The 24276-nt window shown below is 32.4% G+C and overlaps 1 protein-coding gene and 1 long non-coding RNA gene across 6 annotated transcripts; one reads left to right on the top strand and one right to left on the bottom strand.

The window, feature by feature from the left end:
• The first annotated feature begins 54 nt into the window (after positions 1-54).
• Positions 55-5191, top strand: LOC110708278. Of its 5 annotated transcripts, XR_002508688.1 has the most exons (7): positions 56-214; positions 723-792; positions 910-1016; positions 2075-2200; positions 4097-4222; positions 4319-4406; positions 4828-5191. It is a non-coding gene; the product is annotated as an uncharacterized LOC110708278 (long non-coding RNA). The 5 variants fall into 5 exon arrangements; XR_002508686.1 differs by having other exon boundaries at positions 55-214; positions 723-1016; XR_002508689.1 differs by lacking the exon at positions 723-792 and having other exon boundaries at positions 59-214.
• Positions 5192-13352: 8161 nt separating this feature from the next.
• On the bottom strand, positions 13353-22506 carry LOC110708277 (tRNA (guanine(10)-N2)-methyltransferase homolog). The gene is made up of 6 exons (XM_021886367.1): positions 22153-22506; positions 20033-20244; positions 16310-16627; positions 16064-16138; positions 15701-15775; positions 13353-14214 (listed from the first exon to the last, which is right to left on the bottom strand). Exons 1-6 carry the CDS (start codon positions 22364-22366, stop codon positions 13654-13656), a joined length of 1455 nt encoding a protein of 484 aa, XP_021742059.1. The 5' UTR covers positions 22367-22506; the 3' UTR covers positions 13353-13653.
• Between the last annotated feature and the right edge of the window lie 1770 nt (positions 22507-24276).

Below are 24276 nucleotides of genomic sequence, written 5' to 3'. Positions count from 1 at the left end.
TTTTGTAATTTCAGAAGTTGAATGACCCCCTTCTAATTCATGCGCCCTTCATTTACTTTCTCTCTCTTCTTCAACATTTTCTCTCTCTACCTTCGAATTCTCTCAAAGGTGATATTTCGCAATTTCGATTCTTTGCTTACGCTCATTAATTTTTCAAACTCTTCGATTTTGATCTTCTAGTACTACGTAATCTTTGATTTTGTTATTCATTGAGGTAAATTTCTTGTGTTTTATATTTTATTTTGATTTTTGAATCCAATTTTTGCGATTTTGATTGCGAAATTAGGGTTTTCCGAATCATTTGTTTGAGTATTTGTGATTCCAGTTGTAATATTAGGGAATTTACAATTTTACGATGCCGCATTTGCAATTTTGTTGTTGAATTTCGCTTCCTATACATCGAGTCTTCATTTTCTATATCCAGTTCTTCAATGATTTTCATTAAGCGCTCAACTACTTACTCGTATTGCCTTAACTTTGATCCAAATCGTTGATTTTTCTGTTTATTTTTCGAATATGTGTAAATTGCTGAAGTTACGATTTTTTTTTGTTATTATTATTTGATTGAAAATTTTAATTTCAATTGTTGTAATTAGGGTTTTTAGTCGAATTTGTATAGTAGTATAGTTTATTTTAATGTAACTATTGTTTTTGTTTGATTTTCATGTTTTATTGCTGTTATTTTTTTGCTTTCTACTTATTTGTCATGTTCCGAATCTTAGGAATTGCATTCGAGTATATATCCTAAGCTTAAGGTTTTCATACTACCTGGTTTGAAACTTTCCATCATGTGTAAGTTTATTTTTTATATGGGATGTATGATTTGTAAGTATGTTTACTCTACTTTGTTTGGGAAATCGTTACATTCTTTGTTTCTGAGATTGCTACATCCTGTAATTGACATATTAGACTGTCTTCTGTCATGTACCTGAGAGTGCACTTATGCTGATGTTTGAGTATCTGTAATGGATGTTGTGATTTATCCACTCCATGGGTCGTTGCCCCCGGAGTTACAGGTTCGTATTTTTAGCCCTCCTCTGAGTAATTGTAGGAGATTTATTGTTTCAACTAATATTGCTAAAACTTCTTTGACCGTTGATTGGGTTTTGTATGTTATAAATTCTGGTTATGTTAAGCAAAGACAGTATAATCCTCAAAATGGGATGTATTCATTAGATACTATACATATTAGTAGAGTGCAGACTATATTAGAAATGTTAGTTATAGGTTATATTCATCTGTTGTGTATAAAGATGATTTTATGGAGGTCGCGGTACTTGCAGGGAGTGTCCTGTATTTGAAGTCCTTCGACCTCCCTAGCATTGATATTCCTAAGTTTGATTTTTAGGATCCACCTTCTTATGCGTCTTTAGGTGATGCGTTTAAGCAGTTGTATCTCATTGATGTAAAAGATGAGAATGGAGCAATAACGAGTGGTGGGAGAACCATGGCTGAGCTTCTGTTGGAGCCTTCTTTGTCTAGGACTCTAAAAACGAGTGTTTGGGAGAACCATGGCAGTTGTATCTCATTTACTTTTTAGTATTTTTTGTATCAATTATATTTGAAATAGATTATGGATGGATACAATGCGAACCAATGGACTCAACCGCAATGCACTCAACTGAATTTACTCAGGCAAACCCCATTCCCAAAGACCCATTTGCCACTTTTACATTATCTAAGAAAATGTGGAAGAAGAGAGAGAAAGTAAATGAAGGGTGCATGAATGAGAAGGGGGTCATTCAACTTCTAAAATTACAAAAATAGCCTTAATGAGGCGGGTTAAACGTGAGCTATCTGATTGAAAGCGATCAACGGTCACGATTAGTTCCTAGTTTCTATTATACACCTTGTTTCTCACACACACACACATATATATATGTATATATATGTATATATATATATATATATATATATATATATATATATATATATAGGGTCGGGATCCGGTGAGAACCACCCTTTATGTGAGAACACTCCTAATATATGAGAACAAATCTAAGCCTTAGGATCAAACAATATCAACGGCTCTAATAAATCCAAACTTTTCATCCATATACTTCCTGCTACTCAGAAAAACAGAGTGAAGAAAGTACGAGCTTCAATTTCAATGAGATTCAAGGATTTCGAACACAATTTCATTTGATTTTTGTCAGAATTCAGCAGCAACAAGAATCAACAAGCTTCATAGATTATACAGGTAAATAATTAACAAAAGTTATGTTAATTTTTTTCGAACATAATTTTCTTAAATTTTTGTCAGTATTTTCGAATTTACGTGGTGTCGTTTATCATTATCTTGTTTGTGTTGACAGAATCCTTTTACTTAGTTGATTAATTTTTGTTATGAATTTTGTAATTGTGTTGCAATTAAAACTTGGTTTAAAATGGTTTATTGGTGCATTTTTATGATATTTATGAATATCCTGATAGTGCATACAAGGTGTTTGATAAAATGCTTGTTAGAAATCTTGTGACTTGGTACTCTATTTCAATTAGTTTGTTTTGAATGAGTTCGTAGGTAATACTTCTGATACTTTTGATGCGGAAAATGATGAACTGCCCTTTGTTATGAATCCTTTCACCCTTTATTTTGTAATTATTTGATAAATTCAATAGAAGATATGTAAAATGAGCAAACATAATTAAAATGAGCAAACTAAATATGAATAGTAATATAGTGAAAATAAAATGAGCGAACAAAAATAAAATGAGCAAATTGGTCAAAATGGATGAAAATGAATTTAGGAATAAATATGGTTCTTCTTCTGGGTCTGTGAAAAGAAGGCTTGTGAAAAATGATTGCTCGCCATTGTATGATCGAGGATATGTTGTTGGTTGGCATCTGATGGGGGAAATGTCAAAGATAGGTAAGAATTTAGTGAGGCCTTTATGTCCGAAGTAGGATGTTATGACAAATACTTTACTTATTCCAGTGCTTTTTGTGAGTAGAAAAGTGAGTAAATAAAATTGATCATTCGATGTAAATTTGGTTCTATAGATATGCTTTATGCTTGATGTTGCTGCATTGTACTGTGATATTTTGACAAGTAATATATCATATATAGGTTGTTTGTCTCCTTTTAACAAGTAATTGCATTTAGAGCAGCCTCACCTTCCAATTTACTTAACATCTACCTTGTGCTTTCTGATATTGATGCTGATTTATCTGTTTGCTACTCTAATAACTGTCTGATCTGATGGTTGAGATTACAACTGCTACAATGTTATTTTATGGGGACTGCATTACTGTTAAACAAATATTCGGTGTTTGAAAATATATAGTCTCAAACATAAACTTTTACGTTTGTTAAATACTTCATAGTTTTCTTCTTCAATCTGTTGCATCTAGTGTGTGTGTGTCAGATGACTGAGACCTTGATATTTATTTTCTCTGTGCGGCATCAAATAAGCAAATAATTAGTTACTTATTTGTAAAATAAGCAAACATTTCTTTGATCATTTGGGAAATGAGCAATCAATTTTTTTTATTCATTTAGAAAATGAGCAAATAGTTGGTTGCTCATTTGTCAAATGAGCAAATAATTAGTTGCTCATTTGTTAAATGAGCAAATACTTAATTGCTAATTTAACAAATGAGCAAAAACTTAGTTGTTCATTGGTCAAATATAACCTTCTAGTCTTTGTGGTTGGGTTGGTGGTGGTGGTGGGGGGGGAGGGGGGGAGCGGGATCAGGACTTGGTGCAATTGTTGTGGCTGAGTTGATGGTGCCACTGAACACTCAATCATATTGACTTTACTCTGCCAACAATTTCTATAGGTATAAACTAAAGCTGCTTCGGGGAACGGTGTATTTTAACTTTGATCATTCTCCGAGGAAAAAGCTAAAAATCAATACATGACCTCTTGGGTCATAATACTCGAGGGCTATGGCTGCACCATGACATTGCCTCATTGGTGCATCATTATTTTTTATCTACTGGGATGATAGAGAAGTAGAGGAGGTGGGGGAGTGGGAAGGATGAAAGATTTTATAGGATGGGAAAATTTGATGTACCGAATGCTTTATGCTGAACTTGGATGAGATTATGATTTAGTACTATGAAGTGATATTTGACTCCTTCTTTGGTTGCAGGTTGGGATTAGGTCTATCCAAAGTGAAATGTCAAACATTAATATCAGGGGGAGTGCGAGGTACCCTTTCTTGGATGGCACCTGAGCTTCTGAGTGGCAGCAACAGTCTAGTCTCGCCTCTGAGAAGGTTGTCATTTTTCTAGATCCAAGGTTATGGTTTCTATAACATAATTTCTGACAGCAACAAACTAGTGCTGACTTTTTTAATCTATCATATTGCTAGGCTGACGTGTTCTCTTTTGGTATTGTTTTGTGGGAACTTCTCACTGGAGAAGAGCCATATGCTGACTTGCACTATGGGGCTATTAGTGGTAATTCCTTAAAATCTTTTCTCTGAGCTATGTCACAATGATTTTTTTTTGGGGGTGCTTGGTGGATGTGCAAAGAGTAACTCTTTCTGTTATAATGACAATAACTTCAACCTTAAGCAGCTAAGCACTTGCAATTGAGAAACATTGCAAAAAATAGTATTAACTGAAGTTTGGTATGGTACCAAAATTGCTATTACTGTAATACTTATTTGGTTTCGGTAGATGACCGTAGAAACTAATGACGTCCAAGCCTCATTTGGTTGGGTGCCCGGTTTGCAATTTTAAAGTTTGCTAGAGAAAATAAAATTTTCCTAAGCCATAGATTCTTTTCCGTTGTGAAATGTTATGTCTAGAATGGGTTTTGGGTTTTGAGGATAATGTAGGTATATTGACTCCATTTTGTTTTGCAACATGTAAATAGGAGGAATTGTGAGCAACACTTTGTGACCACCTGTTCCTGTGAATTGTGACCCAGAGTGGAGAGATGCTGGGCTGCAGACCCACTACAGAGGCCGAACTTCACAGAAATCGCCAACGAGTTGCGCGTTATGGCTGCCAAAATTTCAGCTAAGGGGCAAACACCAGTTACAACTACAAGAACAAACACCTAGTTGGTTTTAATTTTCTTGGCTCTCATTCAGTTAATGTCTAGTTGGAGTATGTATATGGCCTATGCTAATTTGGCATCATAGTCTTATGGATATCATATGGATAGTTGCTCATTTGTCAAATGAGCAAACAATTCTTTGTTCATTTTATCAAATGAGTAAATAATTCTTTGTTCATTTATCAAATGAGCTGATTTAAAATTTATAACATAGAAAATGATTTAAAGCATATGATAAACCTATTAGCTCAAATGGTAGAGCACTATGCAAATGCATAGCGGATGTAGGTGCAATTCCTACATAGGTTATCTCTATAAACAAAATTAATTAAAAAAAAATCAAGTTCGTACTAAATTATATGAGCAGAAAAATAGTTTGAAATGATTTATAACTATATAAATTTTGTTACAATTAATCTCTCGTACAAACTTGTGTCTCCACATTACATAAATGAACCTACGTGGGATTCGAACCCACATCTTTTGTGCATTTGCACAATGCTCTACCCTTGAGCTAGTAGGCTAATATATTTAAAACATTCAAACACACTCACAAATGAGCATTAATTTGACAAAATGAGCAAGAACCATTTTCTCATTTGACAAATAAGCATTAAATAGTTTGCTCATTTGACAAAGGAGCATTGAATTTTTTTGCTCATTTGTCAAATGAGCAATTGACAAATGAGCAAAAATTAATTGCTCATTTGACAAATGATCAAAGAATTGTTTTGCAAATCTATAACCTGTAATTTTTTGTAAAATGAGCAACCATTAATTTGCTCATTTGTCAAATAATAAATAATTAATTACTCATTTGTAAAATAAGCAAACATTTCTTTGATCATTTAATTCGGGAAATGAGCAATCAATTTTTTTGCTCATTTAGCAAATGAGCAAATAGTTAGTTGCTCATTTGTCAAATGAGCAAATACTTAATTGCTAATTTAACAAATGAGCAAAAACTTAGTTGCTCATTTGTCAAATGAGCAAATAGTTAGTTGCTCATTTGTCAAATGAGCAAACATTTCTTTAATCAACAAGCATTTCTTTGCCCACTTGTGAAATGAGCAACCATTTGTTTGCTCATTTGTCAGATAAACAAATAATTAGTTACTAGCTTGTAAAATAAGCAAACATTTATTTGATCATTTAATTTGGAAAATGGACAATCAATTTTTTGCTCATTTAGCAAATGAGCAAATAGTTAATTACTCATTTGTCAAATGAGCAAATACTTAGTTGCTAATTTAACAATGAGCAAAAACTTAGTTGCTCATTTGTTAAATGAGCAAATAGTTAGTTGCTCATTTGTCAAATGAGCAAACAATTCTTTAATCATTCATTAAATCAACAAGCATTTCTATTCAAACCATCAATCATCACATAACTAAATTGGAAATCCTTGAACCTTAGGCAGGTTTAGCTTACCTAATGAGCAGCCACTACATGTGAACCCATAGACATAGCAAAATATATAAGTAGGCAGGTTTAGCTTAATACAACAAATGACAATTGCATGTTTTTGTAGGCCAGGTGCTAAAAGCAACTGATGATATTGATTATATAAGGTAAATAATATGCAGTGTGTTTTACCTGGCACTCTGAGCAACAAGTATGGCAGGCCATGCTAAGGCACGAATCTATCCACCCATGCAAAAAAGAAAATATATGCTAAGGTATTGATGTCCAGCCCCTAATTTCTAGTCTAGGCATGAAAATGTAGGAATGGAAGACTCTAAATTCTGCAATATCTTGCACAAGACTGTGATTTATGTAATATTTTGACAAGCCTACAATTGCTTCTATTGCGTCATCAGAAACAATATCACAGCAGAAATAATAAATTTTGAAGTTGTAGTAGCCTGTCACAAGTTCTAAACCTTGTACAAAATCTGAAAATATAAGTAGGTGACATCCTTTCTTCATATAATACTCAGATTTTAGGCACTTCAATCACATTGAGAGTACCACTTCCTATTCTAAGTCCAAAAAGATAAGCTGTAAAGCCTGTTATAAATAAAGAAGAAAAGGAGACAAAAAAGGCATAGGTCCTGGTAGATGGGAAATCTATTTAATTTTGACATAAACTCAGAATTCTTCACCAGACATGCAGATAATAATTAACAAAAGCTAACAAACTCCCACAAAACTCATTACAAAAACTGAACCCAGTCTCAGATATTTTTGTAATTGCAAAACTTATTTACTTTAGATTATAAATCAAAACAGCCCAAATCAAAAGCATGCAAAACCAATAATATTTCAATCCTTCATAGTGATAAATCTGAAAAGAGATTATTATGAGCAATACAAAATTTCTCCAGCAGAAAAACATTATTATAAACTAATATTTCAAGTCCTGGTAACTCTATCCTACCAAGATATAGCGAATGAAATAAGGTCCAAATCCAAGATGAACATTTAATATTTTGGTAATTCCACCCTTCAAGAATAAAAAAAACTGGTTACGAGTATGCTAAGTTTGGTATCAGATGCTTAAATCTACGGTAGTTTTTCAGATTGATGGAGCAAACAACTTGATTGAAGGATTCAAGTAAAATATATGCATTGGATTCATTTAGAGCAGCTAAGTTTGCATAATTTACCTAACTAGCTTAGAGCATAGAAGTTTAACAACATCTGAATTTGGCTTGGTCAAAATAAGATTACTCTAGGAATTACTATCCCACTTTAGATATATCTGAAAAAGGATAAAACAGTCATTATATTCAATTGAGACAAAGATTAAATAAATATAGATGGATACAATCCATTGAAAATTTTCCTTAGCCACTTAAAAATTGCAACACAAGACCACCTGAGTACCTACTTCATTTTAAGAACTTAATTAATTTCACAAATACCAATACCCCTCTTGTTTCATGTCCAAAACATGGAGTATCAAACCACAAAAAAAAAAAAAAAAAAAAAAAAAGAAGCAAGATTTGACAGAAGCATATCAGCAAACAATCTCTAAAATCAATCATCGAATTCAACCTCAGAAACATCCATACAGTTTCCTTTCCCCTAAAGCGTTATCAATTCTCCAAGTAGCATATTTCCTTTCACACTCAGTTATGCCTCAAATTATAAATCAAATACATACGCAAAGCTAAATAAGAAAATAAACACAATTGATGAACACTGATTTAATCGTCAAAATAACTACAAATGAGCAAAAAAAAAAATACAAAATCCCTATTAAAAAAAATCAGTTAATTGATACTTACCTTTTTCGTTCATAGGTAACAATTGTAGAGTTTGATGTATCGTTCGGTTTTCAATTCTTGTACAACGTTATTGGTCATAGGATCTAAGCCGAGACTCGATACAATCTTGGGGAATATGAAATAAGAAGATCATCAATTAAATATGTACTACATTTGAAATTGATAAAATAATACGATTCATTGGGGAATATTGTCAAAGACTTAGTGTGCATCAAAATTTAAGTACAAATTAGTGAAATGCAAGTACCAAAATTGACAAAATTAATCTCTATAACCATTCATAACCTCAGAAATTATAAATAAAAGTTTGAATTACACTATAAGAACCCTAAATAAACAAATGAAGCAAAATTAAAACTAAAATCAACTAATAAGCTCGAAAATCCCCAAAAATCACACGAAAATCTCCAAAAATCGCAAAAAAATTGACAAAAACCTTAAGTAATCAAAATAAAATCAACGAAAATCAAACTTTTATCAACGAAAATCAAATTAAAATCAATGAAAATCAAACTAAAATCAACGAAAATTACCTTGACAAATAATCAATGAAATTAGAAGCAGAATTGATGAAGAATCAAAGCAAAGGAAGATTGCAGTAAGAAGGGAGCAGAGAAATTGAAGGAGGAGAGAGAAAAATGGCGCCTCAAATGAAGGAGGAAAGAGAAAATGCAGGAAAATTGTATTTGAAATTACATTTGATTGGGATAAATTGTAGCCATTGGATGCAATTAATCCAACGGTTGTAATATGTCCTCACATATAATAGGGTTCTCACATAAGGGGGGTGGTCTCATATGATCCTATTTCTATATATATATATATATATATATATATATATATATATATATATATATATATATATATATATATATATATATTGCTTCAACTAGGACAAATACCACTGAGATAATACTACATCCCATTGCTGCAATAGTTCCTAGTTTCTATTATACACCTTGTTTCTCATACACCTTGTTTCTATTATCCCATTGCTGCAATAATGCCGTTAATGTTGTGGTACTTATGATATACAAGATGAATACCACGTGGTTGAGACTTTGGATAGATATGTATTACAGGGCGGAGGTCCATGCGGCCCAATCTATACAACACATTTGTAGATACTCATAATTATAATCCCTCTGATGGCTAAAAATTATTATTATGACCCTTAAAACACCAAATCTAGTTCTTCATTTACACAAAGACCTTAAAAATTGGTTAAGTCATTTTTCATGTGATTTGAGCATGGTATGTGAATGCTTTGTTTTGGCAATAGTTGTAAATTATTTTGTAAATTTGTAGTAACCCATATAAAGCCTCAAGTTCAAAAACTTACATTTTAACCACTAAGTTATTACATATTACATGTCATTCTTTCATAAATTAATATGAAATTTGAATCATGATATTAATACGATAACTTGGGAAATACTCAATTTCAAAAAAAAAAAAAAAAAGGTTCCTGATTGAAAAACAAGTAATTAAACAAAATGAGATAAACAAAAAATCAATCAAAAAGCTAGGTAATAATTAATCTAACGAACTAATCAAAACATCACTTTAATGAGATTCAATTGCTCGCTATAGAATGATTTTGCAATCAATCAATCAATAATAACTTTATATACTAAAAGACACACCAGCAATGACACATGTTAATTTCTGGTGTGTCTTTAGTTTTTTATAAATTTTTTTAGAAATTTTATTTAAGGAAGCTATTTTGAAAAAATCTTTCAAAAAAAAAAAGTTATTTTGAAAAAAAAAATTGTTTTTGTCAACAATATATATGAGCAACAATATTTACCTTTTTTTTTATGTTGATATGCAAGTAAAAACTACGGTTGATTAAGGAAATAAATTATCATTTGTAAAACAATGTAATTTTGATGGAATATTTTTAAAAATATAATCTCGATTTAATATACATTAACCCGTTTACAAAAATTTTTATTTATAATTTTCTATATAGAAATCACTATATACTCCCTCCGTCCCTAAATTAGTCCAAAATCTTTTGACGCATTAAATAGTCCAACATAATATCATTTTCTTTTCATTTTATTAAACTGTAGGAAAAAAAATAATTTGACTGTCTTAATTAATAATTACAATGAATATCGTTTCAAAAAAAACATTGAATATGGAGTAATAAATCTATTAAAATATGTAGATGTGAAGCTAGAAAGATTTCTTTTACTACATATATATGAAAGAAATTCATACATTAACCATCGAACCTTTTATAAGAAAGATAGTTACTTAACCATCTAATCCAATCATAAACTATGTTATAAGTATGAAAATAAATGTATATACTTGATAATTACAAGGTCTAAATAAAGTAGCAACCGGTACAATGCCCGGGCTACACACTAGTAAATTTATTAAAATCTATACATAGAAAGAAAATAAACTATGTGAAGCTAACTTTTTTCAAATTGTATACACGATGAAAAACATTATTGACCTTCCACTATCCTTTAACTGACTTGATCACTGTTGTTCATCGCATTCAAGAATTTCAATTCAATTAAATTTTTTTCAAAATAATATAAATTTTAATATCTAAAGATAATTTTAGCTCTTTAAAAAAGATATTGTTTATATTTTTTTATATAAATTAAATCCTAATAAATTACTATTCGTTATTTTTATCTACGTGGAAAAATTCTTAAATCTCATTCGTCACTTTTGCTTATGTGACGAGTGAATTTTTTTAAATCTAAAATAAAATACAAATCTAATTTTCAATTGGTCTAAATAATACATCTGCTTATGTGGCGCGCCGAATGCTCCTGAAAAAATCCTACTTTATTATATATACTAGATGTAAGCCCGTGCGATGCACGGTTCTAATAAATTATTTTATTAATTTAAAATTTTGTATATTTATGAAGATCATTCATTAAATATATGGATAAAATTTCTAATATCATAAGATAATTTTTTAATTTTAAGTCTAAAGTTATCTTTTGTTGTTTTATTAATTTTATGTGACGCTTGAATTTAAAATCTCAAACCTTATTCACTAATTTTGCTTATGTGACAATTAAAAAATTCATAAAATAAATGACAAATCTAGTTTTTTTTATTGATCAAAATAAGTCTTTTTCCAATGTTTATTTAATATACTCGTTCTGTTTAAATGGTAGTCTCATTTATAATCGTTTAACTATTAAAAATTATGGGAAATTAGTCATATGAGATTTAGTTTTATTCGTCTTAGTCTTTTGTCTATGCGTTTATTTAATATACTCGTTCTGTTTAAAATGTTAGTCTCATTTATAATCGTTTAACTATTAAAAATTATGGGAAATTAGTCATATGAGATATAGTTTTATTCATCTCGATGAGTACATTATTAAAATCAAACTTTTATAATATTTTCTATAAAAAAATTGCATCCATATAGATAAATATTACTTTTTTTTTGTTTTTTATTTTTAAGAGAAGATAATTATTGGTTTTTAAAAATAATTTAAATTTTAATTATTCTCTATTCGTTGTTTTTACATATGTGTCAGAATTCTTAAATATTATTCGTCACTTTTGCTTAGGTGGTGAGTAAATTTTTTAATTTAAAATAAATTATTAATTTTATTTTTCATTGGACAAAATAATACCTTTTCTTATGTGGCACGCCAAATGCTCCCGAAAAATGCCTACTTTATTTATATATTAGATTAGATTAAATTATATTATATACTCATATTCATCTATTATTATTTAAGTATCTCACTTTAAATGTTGTACAATTCGTACGTACTTAGACTAATCAGTCGAGTCAGATTTAGGTCAAGTAACTCCGAGACATAGGTCACTTTGGGTCATGGGTCAAGGTTTGCTCGACCTTAACCTAAAGTTTTAAGTAGGGTCAACCAAACAAGTTAAGAAAAAGTTTTTTTTTTTTATTTAATTGATTTTGGCTTATACTCTAACATTCTCACTAATATGAAGTATTAATTTTAGTCCCTACATGTTGAGAGAGCCCTGTTTTATCACCTTTGTTTATCAATAGGCAAAATCATTTAGGGGTTAAAAGTGTGGATTTTTAGGGACTACTTCAAGGAATTAGTTGGGGGAGCAAAAGTTGGATTATTAGTTTCAAATTTTCTGAACTGAACTGAACTTATTAATTAGTAATTTTTAACTACGGATTAGTGATCTTTGATTATTTATTGATTATTTATTATTATACATATGTGTGTATACAAATATACATATAAAAATATTTAAGAAAAATATACTATTATTATTATTATTATTATTTATTGATTATTATTATTATTATTATTATTATTATTATTATTATTTATTGATTATTATTATTATTTGATGATTATTATTATTATTATTATTATTATTATTATTATTATTATTATTATTATTTATTGATTATTATTATTATTGTTATTATTATTATTATTATTATTATTATTATCGTTGTAATAAGAGCTTAAAAGAATGAAATTTGGCTTTATATCATTAGCAATATCATTAGATATAAACTGAACTGAATTGATTAGAGCTGAACTAAACTGAACTGATTAGAGCTAAGCTGAACTAACTGAACTGAACTGAAAATAAACGTATGAGAACCGGCCCTAAGTAACTTAATTGAAAATTTGTAACTTAATCCCTCGGTCTTTTTTAATTGCTTCACTTTGACCAACACGAAGTTTTATGCCATTGAGTTAAATATGGTGAAATATTGCGCAAGTGGGTTTGTTGGAAATTAAAAGATAAATAAAAGTGATAGTATATGAGTACTGCGTAGCATATATAAAGTAATAAATGTAAGAAAAAAAATTTTAACGGATCATAGATAATTTCATCCTAAATATTAAATCTTTGCATTTCATTTTTCACACATACTTACAACTAGCCTAGAAACCCATATTTAGGGTCTGTTCTCTTACGTTGAAATTCAGTTTAGTGCAGTTCAGTTCAGCTCAGTTCAATTCAGCTCCTAATTTCCATCTCTTATAAAATATTCAGTTTAGCTCAGTTCAGTTCAGTTCAATTCAGCTGAGTTCAGTGAATGAGAACAGGCCCTTAATGCGTAGTATGAATTTTAATGAATCCAAACCATACTTAATATGCAATCAAATATCCCCAAGGCGAACATCGAAATAATGTCAATGAAAACACAGGAAGATGAAATACAAAGTTATAATTCACAAAAATGGTGGCTATCACTTGCAAGTTCAGCATCAAAATACACACATCTCATGTCTATTAGAAGCACCCTTAACACTAAAGTATGAGCTAAAGTTAAGTTCATTCACTCCCAAAGCTAACAAAAATGATGAACAGGTCAGGTAAAAATAGAATCTTTAAGAGCAACCATGCGGGTCAGAAGTGGGCTACAACATCTGAGATACACCTAAAATCATGTACCCTAAACATATTTCCCTCGATATTTAGGCTTCAATTCTTTGGAGAAATTTGATTCCCCATTTTCTCCCTGCTTGTAGCTAGTTGGAGCTGGAGCAAAGACAGCAGAATGAAGGTTGCCTTCATCTAACCACTTCAAATGGTTTGCCTTAAAATCTAAATGCATAACTTTAGCAGCGTCAGCAATTTTTTCAGTATATGATTCTACCTTCACCATCGTCAATAATACCCTGCTGTAACGAAAACTAAGTATTTGCTCAGAGACAGCAACCAGTTTGAAACATGGATGTTCTGGAAAAGTGGGATCAGGTGAATCCTCCTCTCTTAGCACAGGATAGAAGTAAACAAGCCTTCCGCCCATTACAAGCATCCTAGCAGCTAGATCAAGCAGATCATGGACACATTCAACCAAGCTATATGCTGCAGTCGATGGTATGTGGCCCGCTCTTTTGTCGTCAGGAACTGTGTAAGGGCCCACCACACCCTTGAGCAACTTTCTACCACCAGATTTACGTCCCCCAGCACGAACGCCATAAGGTGGATCGCAAATTATTGCATCAAACATCTTGCAAAGGAGCCAAAGCATCAGATTATTTGGAATGCCAAAAAAATATCAAATTGAAGGTGGGGAGCAAATAGGACAAAACTATGAGCTCTACTCCTTTTACTTTTAGGCAACAATATAATGTGAAGATAAAAGGCATACTTGGAAAAATTTCTCAAAGCTTCTTCATCCCTTTTCCCTCTCTTTCATTCTTGTTCTAGAATAGGGTCAAATTCCATAAATCCTTATGTTACCTAATTTATAGTACACTTTGCCATGCAGAAAGGGTACATGCAAGCAATTTGCAATCTAAATGTGTTAAATTAGTCCAAAAGTGTACCAGTACCAATCAGTATTTTAAGTCGTAGCTTGCAGAAAGATTAGCAAAGCAGGTAACAGTGTAACACCATTCCTCATATCGTCATGGGATACATTTACACATTTTTTATCAAAAGAGGAATAAAACTTTTATCTTCACAGAATGATGGAAAAGAACAAGTACTTTGTTAGGGCATTATCAGGAACTGTATACTATTGAGCATTGACATATTCAGCTTTTGAAAAGTATTCACAGCTTGACAAACAGATTAAACTTCCATACACAGTATGTCAAAGATGTCCACAAGGGTTTATATTTACCCTTGAGAGCCGCCTAGAAAAGCAATCAACATGCTCAGAAAATAAGGTTACCACTTATCTTACAATTACTAATGCATCAAAATTTAAGCAGAATGTCACTTTACCCTGATCAAGAATTTCAAGAGGAATATGGAGATAAATATTCACATTAGCTGCTTCATGACATAAATATTGAACTGGCAGCAAAATACTAGGGTCATTGCGGAGGTTATTTCTCAGCCAGAAAACAAACATCAGCCATGATCAGTTGTATACCTATTCAAGACAATAGAAAGACTGGAGAAAAAAGACATTGGCTTTATGATTACTGACATAACATGCTCATCATGCTACTACAAACAGTACATAGCCCAAAATCCAATGTAGGCTAGAGCTAGAAATTCCAATCAATCAATAACTATATATTAAAAGACACACCAGCAATGACACATGTCAGTTTCTAGTGTGTCCTTAGTATTAAAATTTAATTATTGTATAAATAGAAATGATATTTACCTTTTTATATATATATATATATATATATATATATATATATTCACATTCAATTAACTAATTAATATGGAAAATAGAATAGCAAAATATAATCTTTGTAAATATTTTTAAAAAATACAAATCTTCTACTATAAGTTTTTATGTGGCAAACATAAAATCCGTTTCAAAGATACAATTGAGATAGACAAAAGTTAATGACCAAAAACGAGATATTACAATATATGATCACTGATAAGTATATACGCACATAATTTTTTTTGTCAATAACCGTGCATGGCAAGGGACCTAACCTAGTAACATTAAATTATCAGGTTTTATTTATCCGAGTGTTCACACTGATATAAGAAATGCACATCAGATATCAGTAAGAAAGTACCTCTTTAAGTCCAGCACGCCATGGAGGAAGGTTATTATCGGCCCTTAAAAGGGATATCGGTTCTTGCAAGCCATACTGCATAAATTACATGAATCATAGTCATAAAAAAAAGTGCCAGCACAGAAAGCAGGACTCAAACTACCTTTAGATTTTATATAAAAATAAAAAGCATAAAGAGAGATTTAGATCAATTAAACAATCACGTGGCTTAAATTCTAGCTTGCCAAATACAATGGTAACTTAAACATTTTGAACAGTGAGCACGAGATCTTTTGATGCATGCAAAAAAATGACTACTGCTGGTTATCTTTGACATGTCCAAATATTTTTCTAGTAACTTTAAGAATAGGAAGTTGTGATTACCTGCTTAAAATTACTCCAAACATTACGGTCAGGTCCTCGTCCATCACGAACCACCCTTATATCTATGTCTGCACCCTAAAATTTACATCAGTGTCCTTGCCAGATAGCCATAATATACGTAACAGAGAAAAAAAAAAAAAAAAACACACACACACACACACACACACACACACAAAAAAAAAAAAAACAAAAAAAAACTTCTACTCAAAGAAAAAAAAAAAACTCTCAAGTGCAAAAAGGACCAACCATTGTCATTGCACCAAAATGTGCAGCAGCAACTAGGACACTCCCAGTGCCAACAAATGGATCATAAACAAGCTTCCCAGGGGCAGCAAGTCCTTGATTGGCCATTAGAAATGCCATTTCAGCATCCATTGCAGTTGGTCCTATGTAAACTCTGCTTTTTAGCTGATATGTAGGCAAGAGTTTTCTGTCTGCTGCACCAATCTCTCGCCCAAAGAAGATTCTCTTTTCAACAATAGGTGGCAGACCATTATTAGCTTCGTATTTATCAATCTCTATGAACCAAAAATTATGATCTGGATTTCGAAGATCCACTCGACCCTGAAATAGAAATTCAACATCTAAAGTAAGTGGTACATCTTAAATATCAGCTATCTCTAAGGATTATATCAAAAGACCAGAAGATAGCGACAAAATTAAGTCTTATATAGAATTAGGTTAATTTTTAAATTACCACCCAAAAATGTAACCATTTTCGAACTAACCACCCGTTTAATTTTTTATTCTAAATTACCACCCCTTAAATTAAATAAATGCTCAGATTACCACCCATTTCAAAAATCCGGTGGATTTTCCGTTTGTAGGCCCCACCTAACACTTATTTAAACCATTTTGACTTATTTTTTCCCCGATTTTTTCTCCTTAAAAACGCTCTCTATACTTTAATTCACATTTCCATCCCCAAATTCAACCAAATTTCAAAGAGAAAAAATGTGAATTGGAGTTAGGAGAGTGTTTTAAAGAGAGAAATTGTGGGGAAAAAATCAGTCAAAAGGGTCAAAATAAGTGTTAGGTGGGGCCCACATACGAAAAATCCACCGAATTTTTGAAATGGGTGGTAATCTAAGCATTTATTTAATTTAAGGGGTGGTAATTTAAAATAAAAAATTTGATGGGTGGTTACTTAGAAAATGGTTACATTTTTAGGTGGTAATGTAAAATATTTCCATAGAATTATGAGGGCACAAAATATATCAGATAATTTATATTTTTTTTTTTTTTTTAAATATGGATGTTAGTGAGCAAAGAACTGTAACAATGTGCCGGAACAAATCAATCAATCAGAGCCTTAATCTCATAAGTGGGGTCGGCTACATGAACCAAAAGCGATAGATCCGTCTAGTCATCGACAAAAATCTTCCTCCATCCCTTACTATCAAATGCCTCATTCTCATGCAAAACCATATATTTCATATCCTTCCTAACTCCTTCTAACCAAGTCATTTTTGGTCTCTTTTTCCCTCGTTTAACCCCTCCATGGTCCCACTCCTCCACTCTACATACCAGTGCACCCTCGGGTACAAATGCCAACAAAACATCAACTAAAATATAAGAAGTTTGAAAGGGGGTTTTCAACACTTCATTTCCTGTCTAGGTGGGGAGTCAATAACCACTGATAAAGTTAGAAATAGTATCCAAACAAATGGATTTATAAATTTCAAACAGCAATACAGCAATCCTGAAAACTTCCTATCAAAATTACAAAATAATTTCTATACTGCTAAGATTACATTGATAATGGCATACAGAGTACAAGATGTGGTACATGGACCTGATACTAGGATAAACTCATAAAGCCACCAAAGAATTTACTCAAAATTGCATGGTCTTAGTCTATTACTCATATAGGCTGAATAACACTAGAAACATGATTGTGCATTACTAAGCACAGCTGAAATTTTTAACTATATTAATCGTTCTGTCATTCCTCAACATGAAACTTACACTGTCCAAGTAAAAATGGGGATCATCTTTTGATAGTGATACGAGCAACTATGACAACTAGTAAATGTACAAGTAATTGATATTTATTGGTGTAACTGCCTGGAGCAGGGGTATATTCTCTCTTTGTTTGGTCAACAGGAAGGGGATGAGGGTTAAGAAGGGATGCTTTTACAATTAAGATCAGCACTAGCTACCCAAATGTGCAAGGCTGCAAGCTACATATGAGAAAAGGGAAATAATGAACCTCCAACTTAGTTTCACTTTCATGTTTGACAATGCACAACATTGACCATTAATATCTTCTTTTTTTTTTTTTTTTTTTTTTTTTTTTTTTTTTTTTTTTGACGAGAATATCTTTAGTTGCATACAAGTAAAAATAATAAAAAGTTGATTTTTGAAAGTACATGTCAAGGTGAATCTAACATGATCTCACACGACTATATTTTTCCTTATATTGATCACAAAACATGGTCAAAGAGGTGTGTGAACAAGATTTCACATGACTATATATTTCCTTATATAGATCACAAAACATGGTCAAAGAGGTGTGTGAGAAAAGCATTGAAATGGTTTCAAAAAAAGAAAAAAAAAAAAAAAAAAAGAAAAGCATTGAAATGAACAATGAGTAAAATAAAACAGGAAAGGGCAGTATAAATGAGATCAGTAGTTTTCTGATAACTGAGAAGGGCAGAACTGCCAATCAAAAAATATAAAACTAGAGTCATGGCAAAGTGTGGCCTCAAAATCATAGAGTATATCTCCGGTTTTACTTTTTTCACTTGGTGAAGCATAAGGTAAGAAAGGATTCAAGGAGATCATATAAATAGACCATAATGCTCCAATATGAACTTTTACAAAGACTTTGAATTGAGAAACTCTTTCAGCCTAATATTATTTTTCAAGTCTCTTTCCTTGTTTCTCGCTTTAGTTCGGAGAGAACCTTAAATATTCTCAATAGGAAAGGCAGATTGCAAATTTGTAGGTCACAAAAACTATGACACCATTTGTCTGTGGTTTTAATGGTGACAACGCAAGCACCATTACTTAACATTGCAGCATAGCTACTCAGTTTCACGGGTAGTGTGGCTGGCATGGTTGAGTCATATACTATTTTAGAAAATTGCAAATTTCCAGTAGGAGTGCTAAGAGGCGTAAGAAGAGATTCTATAGCAGGCACACAGGACAGCTCTGTAGCTATTTTGAGAACCCTATGGTAAAATAGGAACAACAAAAGTTTTGAGATCATGCTTCTCGACAATTACTTTCGAGGAACATATTATGGAAGTCCATGGTTAAATGAAAACAAAAAAATGTCTGAGATCATGCTTCTCGTCAATTATTTTCGAGGGACAAATCCTTTTACTTGGAACCACATCAGCTTTTCAACTCATGCTTACAGGCTTTACCCTGGAATGCCTCTAAAAGATTTGCAGACTATCTGGGAAACTAACTTTGTAGCTTCTCAAAAATAGGGAAGTTTGCAAATTTATACCCTTCTCAATTTGATTGATTACTAAATTTTTCAATTATTTATTCCAGGGAAAGGGTTGCAAATCTTGTCATTATGTTAAAAGGTTTATGACACTGCCATTCCATTAATTTACCAGTCCAGCAGAAGAGAGCTTAGAATTACATGATGGACATAGATAAAAACTTCTATTCCATAATAGTTTTTATAGCTATCACAGAGAAAAAATTGATAGACCATCTATTTCTTCAAAATGAAAAGTCAAAGGCCAAACAGTGAATAAACAATTTAGTGTTTTGTCTTTGAAATTCTAAGGGGTGAATGGCTTCAATTACAAGATTTATATCAACATTACAAGATAATATATATTGCAGCCTTTATCAATATCAATTCTAAATTGATATTCACCTAAATTCACTACATTATTAACACTTCATTGTGACATTGAAAGAAGACATGCAGGCACAAATAACACTACACTTGAATGCCCTAATATACAAATGATAAGCATGAATAATTATAATAAAATATACCTTAAAAGGAATGAAAGCTAGCTTCTGGAGGAGTTCTTTCTGCTCTTGGGTAGAAAAGGTCTTGCCAAAGCTGTCAATATTTATCTTGAAAGTATTTTCAGACGTCAAGTATGGCAACTTCCTATCATCAGGATAGGCATTCACAGCCTCCTCTAGCTGATCATAGCTAGTTCCTTCCCCCCATATCTCATACATTCCTTTTACAAGTATGCCTGCAAGTTTTTGGTAGATAAAAGTGAAAACTAGCATAGCTTTTACTGACAGAGCTGAAAATTCTCAAAAGATTCAAGTACATTTGACACTACAACACCCTTTCTTTCACCTAACAAAACTGTTAGACTGCTTTGAAGAGAAGAACGTATTGATGGTATTCCTAATATGTTGCAAGTACAAACACATATAATTAATGTCATAGGTAGGTAACTGCATTTTTAATTTCTTTGTTATAACTTCAATTGGAACACACTTCATAGAAAAACTAGCTATAGGCTGTGTGGGTAATTGCATGTAATATGAAATGAAAAGATTTTTTTGTTGTATATTTAATGCAATTATAAATAAGTGGGGACAAATGATTTTATCATTTTGATGAGTGGTAAAAAAATATAATTGATGATAGTTTATGAATGTAACAACAACAAAAATCAGTCTTAATTCCAATATAGAATTGGCTACATGAACCAAGATTTTATCCTTTGTACACGCTAACCATGATCCTCTCCTCTTATTCCATTCTGTCTAAAGTCATATGCTCCTGCAAACCCAACTTCTTCATGTCCTTCTCATCTCCTTCCATACAAGTCATCTTTGGTCTTCCCTTGCCCTTCTCTAAGGTCCCCTTGATCCCAAACCTTGACTTTTCTTATCAATGTGTCTTCCAACCTTCGTCTAGCATGCCCAAACCAAACACAATCGGCACTCCCTTATTTTATCCTTAATGTACACAGCTCTAACTTTCCTTCTAATATCTTCATTTCTAATTCTATACTTAAAGGTGGTCCCACACATCCATCTCAAACATACGCATCTCTGCTACTGCCATCTTCCTATAATGATATTTCTGAATGCAACATTCAAACCCATATAGCAACTGTGGTCTAATAACCATCCGATAGAATTTCCTCTTTAACTTTAAAGGTATGCTACGGTTACAATGTTTACAATACCCTAGTTGTTGCTCTCCTTTTGAGCCAATGTGTTACATCTTGGTCAATTTCTCCAATCTTTTACAAAATCGACCCAAGTTCTTTAAAACAATAGCTCATGGGCACTTCCTTACCATCCAATGTTACCCATTGAATTTTGTGCACCTTTGGACAGAATAAATAAATTTGCATGTATCAGATAGTAATTCCTTTTCTTTTCAAGTGAAAGGTCGTGGATTTGAGTCTTAATTGATTGATACATATTTAATGTGAAGATCATTTGAGTTGAGAGATTGTTATAGAAAAGGCATCGACATATGCCAAAATAGCATTTCTTTGTCTTGGATTTAAGTAATAGCATAGATATGTTGAAAAGCACAAAACTCCTCAACAAATTTCAAATGATATTTTCTAAATGGTCAAGAAACCTCTATCATCCAATAATGAACAAGGTTTGTCACAGTTTAGTTTTGACTTGATCATCAAAGAATTCATCTACTACATGAAATGGACAATAGCCACTATCACATTCAACCTAATCTTCGTTGTATACTATGCTAAACATTTATCCCCAAGGACCCAACATATATAAAGTACTTCTTTCAATCTAGAAATTTAGGACATGAGCTTCTTAATTTTCGGCGAAAAATACTCCAAGAACCACAGAATCGTAATCGAAATCCTAAGGACAAAAGAAGGTTATTATGTAACTAGACATTCATTTTGGGTTTTTCCCCAAATGCCAATAATCTAACAACCAGTTTTATCACACTTGCAATCAACAAAATGGCACCAATATTCCAAAAAACACTGAATAGCATACAAATCATAACAGTCTCTACAAAACAAACCCATGAACAAAATTCAATTCTTGAAAAGATAGAGTACCCAATAAATGAAATCAAAAACAGAAAATTGTCAATAGCTAAAACCCACCAAAAAAAATATAAAAATAAAAATAAAATTCCTGCTTACTTCGTTTGGCGATGTTGCGAGCAATATCCTCAGAAGGGATATTGACGAAATGGAAGGGGTTATCAGGGTGGAAGTTATCTGGTAGTTTCCACTCAAGTGATTGGATTTCGCCATTGTTGTCCTCTGCAAAAGCTCCAAAAAGCTCAGCAAGAGCTTCAACTTCAGGCTTGCGATAATCTAATAATCTATGGAAGAATACGCACATATACCACATTTTTAACTCTCCTTCTCTCTGTTCTCTGACTCTCTCACACTCCTCTTTTTCTGGCGATTTCAATGGTGGTTATTGAGGTTCAAATAAGGGTTTTAGAGTGTAGTGACTATTTTCGTTCCTAAAAGTCTAAAACCCAAATTTACTTCATTTATCAATTGTGCCCACTTAATTCCTATATAAACAAATTTGTTTATTTAGGGTTATAATCGTCTTTTCAAGTACTAGTGGAGGGGTACATACGTTATTTTATGTACTAGTTAAGGGGCACATGTATAATTTCATGACCAAATAGTAAAAGCAAGTTACTAACCGTTACTGGACACCTCACCAAATTACTGAACAAATCTCCACACTTTTTCAATTTATTTACAGAAATGACACCAGAATAACAAAATTTCGTTTATCTGGCAGATAAACTTGTATTTGCCGTTTATCAAAAGGGTTAAAATTGTAATACAGAAGTATATGAGCAAAATCGCTACTTGATTCGAGGCGGGGTTATACCTATGAGGAAACACAACTTTTCGTATGCGGCCTGCTGTATCGTGTGGTAGGTTACTCAAGTTTCTTGGTTAGGGGTTACTCGAGTTGTCGGGGTTACTCCAGTTTCTCGATCAGGGGTTACTCGAGTTGCCGATGTTACTCAAGTTTCTCGGTCAGGGGTTATTCGAGATACTAGGGTTACTTGAGTTTCTCGGTCAGGGGTTACTCAGTCAAGGGTTACTCAAGTTCTCAGTTAAGGGTTACTTGAGTTACTCATGACCTAATAACCCCTCGAGTAATCCATGACCGAATCACTCGAGTAACCCCTAACCGACTAACCCTTCAAGTAACCCCTGACTAAGTAGCCCCATAACTAAGCCTTGATCGAAGTCCTTAAGTAACTCCTGACTGAACTCCTTAGTTTAGTCTGCTTGGATTGAAGGAAATGGAGGGAAAAGAAGGGAAGGACAATGGAGGAAGGGAATATATTCTATTTGGATAGCAAATTAGGGATGAAAGGAATTGGAAGGAACAGAAATGGAGGGATTAAATTCTAAGAAATGATCCCTCCAACAATGAAGAGATTTGGAAGGAAAACTCTCATTCCTCCTTCCTCTTCACCTCCCCTTCATCTCCCTCCCCTTCTTTTCCTTCCCTTAACTTAACCCAAACAAGTTGTAAGTAACTTTTGACCGAAATTACTCGAGTAATCCCTGACCGAACTCCTTAAACAACCCCTGACCGAGTAACTCGAGTAACCCATGCAAGTAACCCCTCGAGTAACCCCTAGCCGAGTAACTCGAGTAACCCTTGACCGAGTAACCCCTCGAGTAACCCTTGACCAAGAGAAACCCTTCGAGTAACCCCTATCCGAACCCCTCAAGTAACCCCTAATCGAGTAACCCCTAACTAAATAACTCGGGTAACCCCTGACAAAAAAAAACTCGAGTAACCCCTGACAAAAAAATTGAGTAACCCCTATTAAAAAAACTCGGGTAACCCCTACCGCATGGTGTGGCCTGCTGGACCAAAAAATTATTAATGAGGAAAAAGGATGGATTTATTTACATCTTGGTCATTTGAAAAACATATTTTATTTATCAATAAGAGAAACTTGAAATTTCTCCACGGTTACTACCTCTAATTTAATTGACGGTCGGATAAAATTGTGAATTTGTGATTAGAGGGTTAGAGGCTTCTATTCAAGTATATGGGTCGTGTTCAGTGAGATCAAATCAGGTCAAATGGAGTCTATTTTAAAGTTAAATCATGCTTAATATTGTATCCATATGAGTTGAAATTGAATTGGGTTTTTATGGGTCCGATCAAATCAGTTAGTCGGGTCAGATTTTGACACTTTTATTGCGAGCCTATTTATCATCGTTTTTTTTATTGGTGATTTTCTAAAATAAACATGATATTGATTG

Source organism: Chenopodium quinoa, unplaced genomic scaffold (genome assembly GCF_001683475.1).
Source record: "Chenopodium quinoa cultivar QQ74 unplaced genomic scaffold, ASM168347v1, whole genome shotgun sequence".
In the NCBI taxonomy this organism is placed as follows: Eukaryota; Viridiplantae; Streptophyta; class Magnoliopsida; order Caryophyllales; family Amaranthaceae; genus Chenopodium; species Chenopodium quinoa.
Note: the sequence above shows the minus strand (reverse complement) of the source record. Positions and strands in the feature narration are given on the sequence as shown.